Source organism: Piliocolobus tephrosceles, chromosome 9 (assembly GCF_002776525.5).
Source record: "Piliocolobus tephrosceles isolate RC106 chromosome 9, ASM277652v3, whole genome shotgun sequence".
NCBI classification, from domain to species: domain Eukaryota; kingdom Metazoa; phylum Chordata; class Mammalia; order Primates; family Cercopithecidae; genus Piliocolobus; species Piliocolobus tephrosceles.
In genome coordinates, this window is record NC_045442.1 from 7456805 (window position 1) to 7469947 (window position 13143).

Genomic DNA, 13143 nt, shown 5'->3' on the forward strand with positions numbered 1-13143 from the left:
GAATCACAGAGTGCTGCCCAAGTTGGTGTGTATTTTGGCAGAAGGTGGTCACAGATGCCCAGTGAAGCAGCAGGGACGTGAGAGAATGCCGTTACATGGAGCTGGGGCTTTAGTGTAGGTGCAGAATGACTTGTTTTTCATTGTTTAATTCAATTTAATAAGTTTGCAAGACTTAATGAAATATACAAGGTTCCATTCTTCTTTTGCTGTCAAGATCCAAAAATTATTCCTAGGTGTACATTTTAATCATCAGTTTCATTTTCCCCTTACATCATTTCTTGCAAGGTAAACATTGAAGAATTCTGACCCTCTGCAAAAGTGTTACAAAGTGATTGTATGTATTTGACATGCAGAGGGCTTGGGTTTTGCCATTAATTCCACCATTTATATTATTGGGCAACTTTGAGAAAAACCTATACAGCTCTATAGTTTAGTCTCACAGTGTGTCAAACGGGATTAGTATCCCACTGACCAGTAACAGGGGTATAAAAATGTAAGTTACTGTTGTAAGCAACTTTGCTGCCCACAGCTGGGAGGCACCATAGGCATGAACAGTTATGTTTATGTGTAGTAGAGACAGCTCATGCTTGGTGTATGAATCTATTTAGACATTTATGAGAAGCTGTAACTAGCTGTCTTTGAATTTCAAAATGACATATAAAACGTCTTTTCCAAATTGTAATTGTTCCGTAGCACTTGATTGCTTTTATTTCCAAATGGCTCTGTCCTCTAACACGCCCAAGGCTGTGTATCTGTGGTGCCAGGAGAACTATTGTTTTGTCATCATGAGTCCAAATGATTTTTTTAAGTTTATTTTTTCATCATAAAAGTAATATGTGCCAATTATAGAAAAGCCAGAAATACATACAAGCATAAAGAAGAAAAATATAATGAATTCATAGCCCCAGCACTCAAAGAAAGCCAGTAAGAGCATTTTGGTGTGTTTCTTTCCAATGACGGATTAGGAAAAAACAAAAATAACAACCTAAAGTAAACGATATCCATCTGTGATGGTTAATATTAGGTGTCAGCTTGACTGGATGGAAGGTTGCCCACATGGTTGATAAAGTATTGTTTCTGGGTGTGTCTGTGAGGGTGTTGCCAGAGGAGACTGGCATTTGAGTTGGTGGCCTGGGAGAGGAAGACCCTTCCTTTTGCAGGATGGGTCGGCAGCCTCCCATCTGCTGCCAGTGCGGCTGGAACAAAGCAGGTGGAGGAAGGTAAGATGATCTGGCTTGCTGAGGCTTCTGATTTCCTTCTTTTTCTGTGCTGGATGCTTCCTCCCACTCCTCCTGCCCTTGGACATCAGACTCCAGGTTCTTTGGCCTTTAGACTCTGGGACTTGCACCAGTGACTTCAAAACAGGCAGAGGAAGGTGGGATAAGCTTGCTTGCTGAGTCTTCTGGCTCTCTTTCTTCTACCTATTCCTCCTGCCCTGGGACATCAGATTTCAGGGACTGAAGACTTCAGACTCTGGGACTTATACCAGTGGCTTCCCAACCTTTGGCCGCAGACTGAAGGCTGCACTGTCGGCTTCCCTGGTTTTGAGGCTTTCGGGCTTTGACGGAGCCACTACCAGCTTCTGTCTTTCCCAGCTTGCAGATGGCCTGTCCTGGGACTTCGCCTTGTAATTGTGTGAGCCAGTTCTTCCTAATAAACTCCCTGTTTTATATACACGTATTCTATTGGTTCTGGAAAACCTGACTAATACACCATGTACACGTTTGCATCCATGATCTCATTTGATCCTCTTGCTGGCCCTCTGTGGCAGATGGTGTTCCATAGCTCAGTTCCACTAATCAAGGATCTGAATCGCAAGGAATGCAAGTAACTTGCCCAGGATCATTGAGAGTGTGTGGTGGGTGCAGGACGTGTCTTCTGACTCAAAATACTATGCTGCTTCTCCTACATCTGCCTACATCTTCATAGTTCAGCCTGCCAGCATGGTAGCTACAATCTTAGACTCTGAGAGAAGCTGTGTTCTGTCTTGACATGGTTTTATCAATGTGTTTATGCATGTGTCACTTGGTGTCACCTTCCCAAACCAAGTGTCAGTTTCTCCCTTTCACTTTTCTGCCATCCTGGACCCTTTTAGCCAATGATGCAAAAAATTTTAAGTTTTTATTTCAACTTGCTGTTTCTGTGTTTTCTAGAATATGCTGGAGTACTCAGAAGGCCCTTTTAGCTGCTTGAGAATCAATTATTTTCACATGCCTCCCTTTTCCTACTCCAGGAAACCCTGTCAGTGACAAGGTTTTAGCTTGCCTGCAGGTACTGCATCTTCTATCTGAGCAAATAGCAGTGTCGGAAGAGCAGTGAATGGTAAACATGCCAACTTTCTGGTATTCAGAGCCCCCAGCAATAACCAGTCATCCCTGAGCCTTTTGATATGTACTGAACTGCTCCAGAATGACATGATTATTCTTGCAAAATTCCGATTACATTTTGAAAGTTATTCTTAGTAGACTTCATTTTTAGAATGATTTTAGAGTCACAGAAAAATTGCAAAGCTTGAACAGATGGTTTCCAGACACTCCACATCCCATTTCCCCTATTCTTAACATCTTACCTTAGTATTGTACATTTGTCACAGTTAGTAAACCAATATTAGCATAGTTTAAATTAGGTTTATACTTTATTCATTGGTTCTTACTGAGTGTATTTTTTCTGTTGCTCATTCCCATCCAGGATACCACATTACATTTGGTTGTCGTGTCTCCTTAGGTTCATCTTATCTGTGACAGTACCTCAGACTGTCCTTTTTGTGATGATGTTGACAGTTTTGAGGATTACTGGCTGGTATATTTTGGAATGTACCTCTCTGGGAATTTATCTCATGGTTAGATGGGGGCTGTGGGTTTTGAAGGAGAAGATCACAGATGGAAGTGTCACTATCATCACATCACGTCAAGGGCCGTACCATCCACAGGACTTATCACTGTTGATGTTGACCTTGACCGTCTGGCTAAAGCAGGGTTTGTCAGCTTTCTCCATTATAAAGCAACTCTTTTCAGCTTAACTTTTGCCACTGGTTCTTTTGCGGATCCTTCACTTATGTTATTTTAAAATTGCATCACTAATTTACATGTAGGGAGAATGCAGCTAAAATGAAAGAACTATGTCACTATTTGGTTAAGATGGAAAATGTGAATCTGAACCAAGGAAATCTTGCTGTTGTTTATCGGAGCATCACCAACATATTGCCCTGAGACAAGGAGCTGCTCAGTTCTGTAAGATTTTCTTTAGGTCTCGGATATTCAGGGGCTAAAAAAAATTGCTTAATCAGTTTCCGAAACCTTGTCCCTGGCTTCTTCGCAAATGGCCGCCTCAACTTTTTGCTTTCACTTAGATTTTTCAAAATAATGTTTATCTTAATTCTGCTTTTGGCATCTCAGATTGATTCTCCATTTTAAAGTTCATGTAGGTGTTGATAATGGTTTCCCTTTCAAACCAGAATTCCATTTGTGATATTTAAGTTTCTCTTGACTAATGATCTCATCAGAGTTTGTTTCCTCAATGGCCCACTGGGTGGCTTAGGACGATTCCCACTGGCACCCACTTACACACTGGCATTTTCAAACAATCAGTATGGAGTTGTGATTTTCACACCAATAGTGTGGTTTGGTTAAACAGACACCACCTCAAAGTCTAGAAACTTGGATTCTGATATCTGAGACTGATTTCATGCATTAAGCTTTTCAAATCCCTTTACTAATTGACTTATTTGAGCTTCCTTAACCTAATGAGAATCTTAGAGGAGAGAGTACAGTTTTCATTTTGTAGAGGGTAGAGCCTCAGATGTCAGACTTTGACAAATGGAAATAAATCAAGGAGGAGTCAGGACCAGGGCTGGGTCTTGTGGCTCCAAGATGTCTCCTCTTCAGTGTAGGTGTCTTAGAGCTACTGCATCAGTCTCCACCTCTTGTGAAATGAAGCTTGCGGGTGTGGGCATCACGGTGGTGTGGACTTGGTTAGCCTTTCCTGTTTCCCTTCATAAGCTACCAAAGGAAGGTTGGCTAGAGCAAGGATGGGGCAGGACTCATGCGCAGCCAGCCTCTGGGTGACGTGAGGGGAAGATCTGGAGTCACTTTGAGAGGTTTCTTCTTTGCCTGCTTTCCCATAACCTTAAAAAGTTTCATTGCGATCTGGACCAGCCTGAATCAGATCTGAAAATGACAAACTCAGACGAGGAGACAAGCAAAGCAGGCACACACTTCCCATGGGAAAGCACAGCTGATGATCACAGCAGATAACCGTCAGAGACGAACAATCTAATATGTGTTCTTCCACTCTGAGGCTGAAGCAAACTGGCCATTTTATCAAAACTGCAAGCAGTGTGTCAGGTTACCCAGTGGCAAAAAAGCTGGAACTTCCTGCCCAATATAATCTATCCACATTTCTTATTTAGGTAACTATGAGTTCTATTGATGCCCAAATATATATTATGAAAAATAAAATATATGCAAACTGTGTATTTTATAGGGTCATATTTTTTCCCCAGGTTTCTCGGGCTTGAATGTATCCATCATTCAGCTCCCGCGTTTATAATTTATCAATAAGATCACTCTATAAAATATATTCTGATGCCTCACAGCTGTGTATAATTTATTCTGTCTATCCGTGCAGTAGAAATAAAATTTTTATTTGCATCATCTAAAGGAAATACCAATGTATAAATACATAAGAAAAGCTCATAAGAAATGGTCTTCTGACTACAGATACTGCTGAGGGGATGTTGTGCAGCCAATTAAAAAGCTGAGAGATGGCTTCATCATCCATGTACATAGATAATAAATACTGTACTCAGCAAATAGTGCAGTTACTCAATTTCTCAAAAAGGTTGCACCACATTCTACAAGGCTGCCATAGCCTGCTTCTAAATTCTCCTTCGAATGTTTGGAAATAAAGCCTCTTCAAGGAAAACATATTTGCCAAAAAGGGCTCCTTTTGGATTAAGATACTGGAGTATGTAGGTGAAACAGGAAATGTTTCAGTGGTTGGAATATTTTGCCTTCAGGAAACTAAATAACTGTGTCTTTCTCAGCCACTGAGAGCCTTGGAAGAAACAGTCCAGAGGATGGAAGGTGTTCTTTACACTTGGTTTCTGTAGCCTCACCGTGATTATCCAACAGGAGGCCCCACCAACACCTCCTGAACTTCCCCAAAGTCAAGATGTGGAGTTGCTGCCTCTCCTACATCTCTCCCTGCAGGAGCACCTGCAAACGGTTCGACTAGAAGACCCAGATTTCACGCATTATCTCCTTCCTCTTCACACATACAGCTTCTCAAGGAAAGTCTATTAAGTGCAAAGACTTTTCGTGCAGGCATCTGAGGCCTGGGCGAAAACTTTCCAGGTCTTTTGGTAGTGTGGCTGGAATACCCATGGAAACCATCCCATCCTCCCCATTGCTGAGGTTGGGTTGGGGGTGATACAGGATTCTAGTTTTAGAACTCTTTCTCTGCCCAATTTAACAGACCCTTGGCAATAGGATTGGTTTGTGGTTACTCAATTTCACAATTCACTTGTGTTGGAAACTCAGCACTGCCAGGAGTACCTTATAATTAAATTGGTTTGTTTATGTGGAGGATATTTTAAAATGCTCGCGATCACTTTCTTGACAGTTTTAGCTGACTTTCCAAAGACTACCCCAATGTCCATGGTAACTCGCCGCATGGTGTGGTTTTCGGCAGGTGAAGGGAAAGTTCAGATGGATCTCCAGTTTTCACCCTGTAATTGCTAGTATTTTAAAGCTGCCTTAATCCAATTCCAATAACATGACAGCTGTCTTATGAGTTCAGTTAATTGCACTCTGTAGTCGGCCTCTGCAGGAGCTGTATAGCTGGATCAGAACTCACTTTGTTTCTTTGCATTCCAATGGGTGAATCCCATGAGGTCCTGAGCAAGAGACCCAGGTCTTGGCAAAGCTTCGAGAAAGGTGCCTTGAAACCGGCCCATGTGCCCCTCACACGTCATGTGATTTCCCTCAGGCTCACCACGCTCTGCCTCATTTTATGGAAAAGGAAAGTCTTGCGCTCCCTCTGCTGCTGTCTGTCCTCGTGGCTATATGTGGAGCTGGAGGCTTCTCATTGTCAGTTCTCAACTTATAAGCTCCCCATTCCTAACAAAAAAGGGGGACTTTCCTGGCCTGTTCTTCAGAAGTACTATCCCCAGCCATTCTGCTGTCTCCCTGGTTTTCTTCTTAATTTTTTAAGTTTGAAATAATGTTTGTTTTACAGGCAGGTTAGGTTTTAACAGAGTTGCTGTGGTCCTGCTGTTTCACACACTTGTTGCTCTCTGAAACGGTCTTGTTTTCATCGTTTCTCTCCCAGTACAAGAATGCAAGTCCTGAGGGTAGCTTTCTCTACGTCCCCCTCTGAAATGCACAGGATGGAGAGAGAGGCAGGCCTTCTGGGATGAAGCTGTGTTCAGGAGATGAGGGTGTCAGCAGTATAGACAGAGGGAGCTGGCTCACTTTGGGGCTGCTGGCATGAAGAAGAAAGAATGGGCTTTTTAAACAGAAGGCATCAGATCTAGAGTCACTGACAAGAGTGCCTGTCACCAGGTAGAGAGTTGAATACTTGGTGAATGGTGAGTAAACGTGAGACGCAACTGGACCGCGGCCCTGCAGCTGATGTGTGGTAGAGCTGGTGCTGCTGCGGGGTGCGTCTTCCTCCAAAGCCTGCGCTATTCTGCCTTTGAGCACATGGAAGGCATGGGCTCGAGTGACAGGAGGAGGGAGACATACTTACTCAAGATCTCCATGGTGCCAGTGGTTGCACCCCTGCAGCCAGGAGAAGGACTTCTGATGCCTCCCATTCAGAGAGTCGACTCTTCACCGCCAGGCAGCCCTCCACAGATGTCACAGATATCACCATCAGAGCCACCACCTCTGCTTGCTCCACCAGAACCCTTCTCACTTGAATGCAAGTTCATCCCTGAAGACTCAGCCCATCCCCACACTGAAGATGACACGTCCTGGGCCCATAGTCCCCTCCCTCCTTCCTTCCCCATGCGGCCGAGGGGCGCAGCTCAGCCCTCTCCTATTGGCTGTATTTCGGACTTTCAGTTCATTCCTGTTCCTTGTCCCCTTGGTCCTCAGCACCTGAGAGTTTTAAATGTTCTGTGACCAGCTTGAGAATTTCTCGAGGCTGTTTCAGACAGTGACTACGCGAGTAGTAATCCTTTGGTAACCTGAATATAACTGCAGACTTCCACATTGAGCGTGATAAAATGGTGTGGATTTAAAAGTATTTGGGGAACTGTAAAATGTCTAGGATTAAAATTTCAATACCATTTGTGCCCAATAAATGTGAACTCTTTAGTAACTTAAAACTGTGCTATTATGACTCAGGTCTGAAAATTATGAGTCCTGCTTGAAGAAATGGGAATAACATGTGAGGGAATCTGGTCCCATCCTTCACCTTGAGGGATATGCTGTGGTCAAACTAAATAGCAGGAGCATGACCTCATAGGAGAGCAAGCCCAGAGAAATCAGCCTATTTGTTGAGAAAGTGATACACCCTCCAGAAGAGAAAAATGTTATACTTTCCATTAGGATTGTTTATGGAAATGGGGCTAAATTGAACCTATGTTGGTATATTAACTGGTTCAACAGACAGGACCCCAAGAAACAAGATCGTATAATAGTTTATTGAATGACTTGATTTTTTTAAAACATAAACCAGTCTAGTCAGTCTGAACTGGAAAATTAATTTGGTCTATAGAATCACTTACTAAAGCGTATAAAATTAGACTCCGTAAGTGCAGAGAGGAGAATTGGCATTATGTTTAACAGATTCGCTGGGACTTAAATAAATGGATTTAGTCTTAATACAGCTAAAGCCTTGTGACTTTTAATACAGAGCAGATCTTAAATAAGTATCAATTCATCATTTCAAAAAAGTCACTTTTGCATTTTTGTTGCTTGTCTAAGGACTGAATTATGTATCTTGTCTATGATAATACCCCAGCACATGTTATAGATCTTGAAGGAACAAATTAATTAACTTTTGTTTTCTTTAAGTTACAAATTTTTCATGGTTAGATTGACAGACAATTCAGCAATTTTAACACTTATCATGACTTAATGGGTTCTAGTGTTTCCCTGGGCTTATTTAACTTCCACATCTTTTCACTGTGTCATTTATGTAATAAGCTTCTGATGCCAAACTTTTCCTGACTAGAGTGAAATATGAGGCTGTTTTCCTTTTGATTCAGGGGTGAGCTTATGGGACCAAGGAGGAGCTGTTGAAGTTGTCAGTGTCTCTGTTCGCAGTGGAGACCTCTGGATCCCCGTGAAGAGCTTCGACTCCAGGGTGAGCTCCTTTCCTTCTTCTCTCAGCGTTGAGGCTGCCAAAGCTTTGAAATCACATTAGCTGCTTTGGTATTCTTTCATTCAAGGGCTGCCTCTACTCACTTTAATGCTAACGCTGTCCTTATAGAATGGAAGCTTTATTCTTAAGAAGATAAAATGCAAACCAATTTTGATGTGACAGTGCTGATGAGAGACCCAACATTATTTGCATCTACTGAAAATTAGTTTTTGAAGAAAAACCAGGGGTTACAATCCCAGATACACAACTTCCATGTTCAGTTTAACTGAATGAATGATGGGCATTTTTCTATATTTATGTCTATTTAATTAACACTGATTTCCTTGAATTGATTATTGCTAGAAATATATTTATGCAACTTAAAAACCCACTTGTCATGAGTTTTAATGCAGTCTAAACTTTGTTTACTTTGACATGTTTGATTTGAGCCTTTTATGATGTAAAAGAATAATATAAAATGATTGAAATAATAGTGATTAAATTTAATATCTTGGTGCGTTTTATCTGCTAAACTGACATGACTTTCTTAAATTTCAGTGCTTGTAGAAACAGTTGGAAAGTGATAAAAATCTGTGGAAATATGAACTCTTTGAAGAGATCATACAGATGGCTTGGTCCTTGTATTATATAGAACTATTTTTAGATCATTTTTCATAATAGAAAGCAGGTTTTTTGAAGAGCAGTTGAGATTGTGAACATCCGCTGTCACTTTCTGGAATGGTTGCAATGGGCCGCCTTTATGTGAGTAATGATAAGGTGATTTCCATCTAGGGAACTTACCTTGGAAACTGAACTTTTAGAAAGATTGGTGGTTTGATTAAAAGACCCAAATGCCAAATGTGCACGTATTTCTAATGTTGTTGTTTCACGGACATTGTTGCAAATTGAATATACAAGGTACAAGTCAAGTATAGTGGTGTTGATATTTTCTGGAAGGAAAACTTAAGATATTAAAGAAAATTCCATCATGCTATTGGTCAGCAAAATTAAAAACAACATAATAGATACAGTAAAAGAGGAGCAGGCTTTCATTATAAAGAAAGTTGATTTAAAATATTTAGAGACATGAATAATAGAAAAACATGGAATAATCTAAAGTTTCTTGGATGATGGGAGCCATTATATAGACTGTCCCTGGGGGTAGAGTTGCCAGATTTAGCCAGTTAGAAGTACAGAATGCCTGGTTAAATTTGGATTTCAAATAAACAATGTATTTAATTTTAGTGTAAATAGGTCTCATGCAATATTTGGGACATACTTTCATTTTTAACCTATGTGGTGCTTATCTGAAATGCAAATTTAACTGGATGTGTCCTGTCTTGTGTCTGGCAACCTTCCTGGAGTGGGTCAGAGGGACAAGCTGCTGAGGGCTGTGGGCCTGCCCCTGGGGTGGACCAGTTCAGGTCTTCTCTGGTTTGTGACCCCCCAGCTTCCTCCTTCCTACCCGCCAGCCACCTGGCAGACATCACAAGGCGTGTTGGAGGAGGAACTGGCACATCTACTGCTGGCCAAGCTTACCGCCTGATAATTGTGGATCACAAGCATCATCTTTTAGAAAACTAGGAAAAACCATGATTATTAGGTAGCTGTTCCGACTCTTCTGGGTTTCTGCCTCCAGAATGAGAGCCCTGTGGGGGACAGACACATGCCCACTGCACTAAAATAATTCCAGGTGAGTGACATTATGTAGGGGCATGACGACCTAGGTGAGTTGGGGACAGCATTTTGTAACGCCAGTGGGCTCATCTCAACATATATTTTATGGCATCAGTGTATGGCCATAAAATTACAGTGTGTACTCATATTTGGTGGGTAACCCCGAAAGCTTGTGTGAGAAGTGGTGCATGTCAATGTCTGTTACGTGTGTGTACCTGTTTGCAGGAGTTCCCCATGGGGAGGACGTGTATACATGCTGTGGGAATAGGCATTCTGGCCAAAGGTGTGTATGTGTGTATCTGTCCTCATTATCAGTAACTCAAGATTTTCATTTTGAACTGAATCATGCCGTGTATCTTCAGTATGCAAAGCATACTCATGTTAAGAATATTTTTTGCAGAACAACGGTGCCTGCTGTGCCTCAGAATATAGACTTTTAGATTTGCTTCTCACTCCCTGCCTCTTTCTGTTTGGCCAGTTTTTAACCGAGCACCTATTATGTGCCAGGTGCTAGGCATGCAGCCAATGCAGAAGGCAGGCACGCTTTCTGCCACCTGCAGCTTACATTGCAGCAAGGGAAACATAATTAAATAAATTCACATTGTGATAAGTGTTAAGAAAAAAACAACAAAGTATTCTAGGGGCCAGGAGAGGAGATGGATTTTGATAGGTTGGCCAGGAAAACCCTTTCTAAGAAGGAAAGGTAATTGTTTCAATAAGTTCTAAAGAACCAGCCATGAGACCAGCTAGTGTGTAAGAGGCTGGAGGTACAGGGAGGAGGCAGGTGTGTCTAGAGCATGGAAAATAAGACAGACTTGGAGTGATGTGGGAGCAGCAGGGGCCAAGATTCCCCACAGGGCTCCTCCCACGTGTGACCTCACTGTGGAAGGTAGTAGCCTATAGGAAACAGACATACCTCCTGAGATGACGACATGAACTGTGGCCTTCTTTCTCGGATAAATATTCTGATTTTTTATGACTTACCAAATCATAACATTAATTTTTTGTGACTCTTTTTCCCCAGAGGTGACATGCAGTGTTCACAACCATATAGCACGTTCCTTATTTATATAGAAATGCCTAGCTTTTTAATTTCTTCTTCTTATTTATTTATTTATTTTGGTAGAGATGAGGGAATCAGGGGTTAGGGGACAGGCCTCTTTTGTCACCTAAGCTGGTCTCAAACTTCTGGGCTCAAGCATCCTCCTGTCTCAATCTCCCAAAGTGCTGGGATTATAGGCGTGAACCACTGTGCCCTGCTAGAAATCCCTAGCTCTTAAACATTTTATCAGATGGCCGTGACAAGTCCAGTAAGCCAGAACTGGAAGTTTAGCCAGCAATTTCTGGTTGGGAATGCCATGGGAACCGAAAGACAGGGGGCCTCAAATTCCAAGTCACATCCTTTCTGGCTTTCTTTCAGACAGATTTCCACAATTGTTTTCCTAAAATGAAGATCTAACTCATCACGATTTTCCTTGAAAACCTCTGAGGTATTCCTCACATCCACATCCTAGAGTGTGAAGATAAACTCTAAGCTTGGCATGAAAAGCACATTGCTCTATGACCCAGAGGCACTAACCACGGCCCCACCCCATGGCCCGGGGCTCTGACTGTCCCTCCACTCTCTCCTCATGTGCATTCTTCTTCATCCTATGGTGCCATAGCATGGGGCCACCCCTGTGACCTCAGGCAGCCTGGTCACCTGCCCCGCTATGCTTTGGCCCAAAGAACTTTGGGCTAAAAAGCGGTAACAAGTTCCTGGGGGTTCAGTCACTCATGCCCAAATCTGGATTATGTGCCTACCGTGCACCTGGTGCTGGAGCTGCATCCCTGCCCTGAGGGTGGTCAGGAAGGGCCTCTCTGTGGAGGTGACATCTGAGGGTGACCTAAATGACATGAAGAGTGAGCCTGCCATGTGGAGTTCTGGGGAAGAGCATCCAGGCTGAGGAAACAGCGACAGAGGGAGCCAAAGAGGGAGCGTGTAGAGAGATGAGCAGGGCCCTGACAAGGTAGAACAGCTATGGGAAGGTTCCTGGGGGCTTGGGGCAGGGCGTGCGAGTGAGTTTTAACAATGATCTGTGACAGCTGTGCACAGACTACAGTGTAGGGCCCTGAATGGAAACGAGGAGAGCCATGGGGAATCCAGCGCAACTGTCCAGGAAGGAGAGGGAGGCGTCCACACTGACCATGGAGAGCACGAGAAGTGATTGGACTGGAGACGTATTTTGAAGGGAAAGTTTGTTGGACTCGCCAGTGGATTCAGGGTGTTAAGGACAACCCCTGTGTTTTGGCCCTGGCTGTGCAGGTGGCGGGAGCTTCCGTCATATACACCCCCAGAGAGAAAGGACCCCCTGTCTTATTTGGTGTTCACCACATCATTGACTTACTGTGTATACTGGTTCTCAGCCTAGCTGCATTTTAGAATCACCCAGAAACTTTTACAAATAACAGTGTTCAACCTCCAGTTGTTGAGATGGCTTAAATGGTTTGGGGCGGGCCCGCGCAGATTTCTTTCTTTCTTTCTTTCTTTTTTTTAAATACTCCCCGGTGATTTTAGTGAGCACCCAAGGCTTAGATCCACTTGGGGAAATTAATGTTGCATCCAATGCCAGAGTGCTAGTCAAGTCGATTGAGCTGATTTAGGTAAAATTACTGTCAAGTTCTCCTTCTCTTTCTCTCTGAATGAGATGTTAGAATGTCCTTTCCAAATCAAGAATCGAACCATCACTGCCACTGATAATTTAGTGGAAGGAGTAGAGGGACAGGAAAGAATGCCACCTCGTGTGTGTTGGAGAGCTTGCACTTTTGTTCATTGGTTGTTGTCTATAATGTAGGGATAGGCTTATCTGCATTCCCTCCCTCTAAGGGTCATTGTGAGAATGAGATGAAACAGTGGCTGTAAAATATGCTAGAAACTTAACACTACTACAGACATGTAAGGTGACACTAAAAGTTTAAAGTGTCTTTAGGAACCAAACTCCAATTTCATGTCTTGAAAAAATTAACCGCGGAACCAGCGAAGACGTGTCAAAATGTGATTGATCGTGAGATGACCTCACTTGAGCTGAGCCTTTGAATACTCCAGGAAATGTCCAATTTCCAGCTCTCTTGAGTGAGAATGAAGTTATAGAAAGAGTATGTGAAATGGAAAAT

At 42.6% G+C, this 13143-nt stretch overlaps 1 protein-coding gene across 5 annotated transcripts in view; it reads left to right on the forward strand.

Annotated features, from left to right (window-relative positions):
* ADAM12 (ADAM metallopeptidase domain 12) overlaps positions 1-13143 on the forward strand; it is a 370747-nt gene that overhangs the window by 43954 nt on the left and 313650 nt on the right. For all 5 annotated transcript variants that reach the window (XM_023224458.3, XM_023224459.3, XM_023224460.3 and 2 more), the window contains exon 2: positions 8219-8316. In XM_023224458.3, the coding sequence (XP_023080226.2) occupies positions 8219-8316 (98 nt within the window). The remainder of the gene's footprint in view (positions 1-8218; positions 8317-13143) is intronic.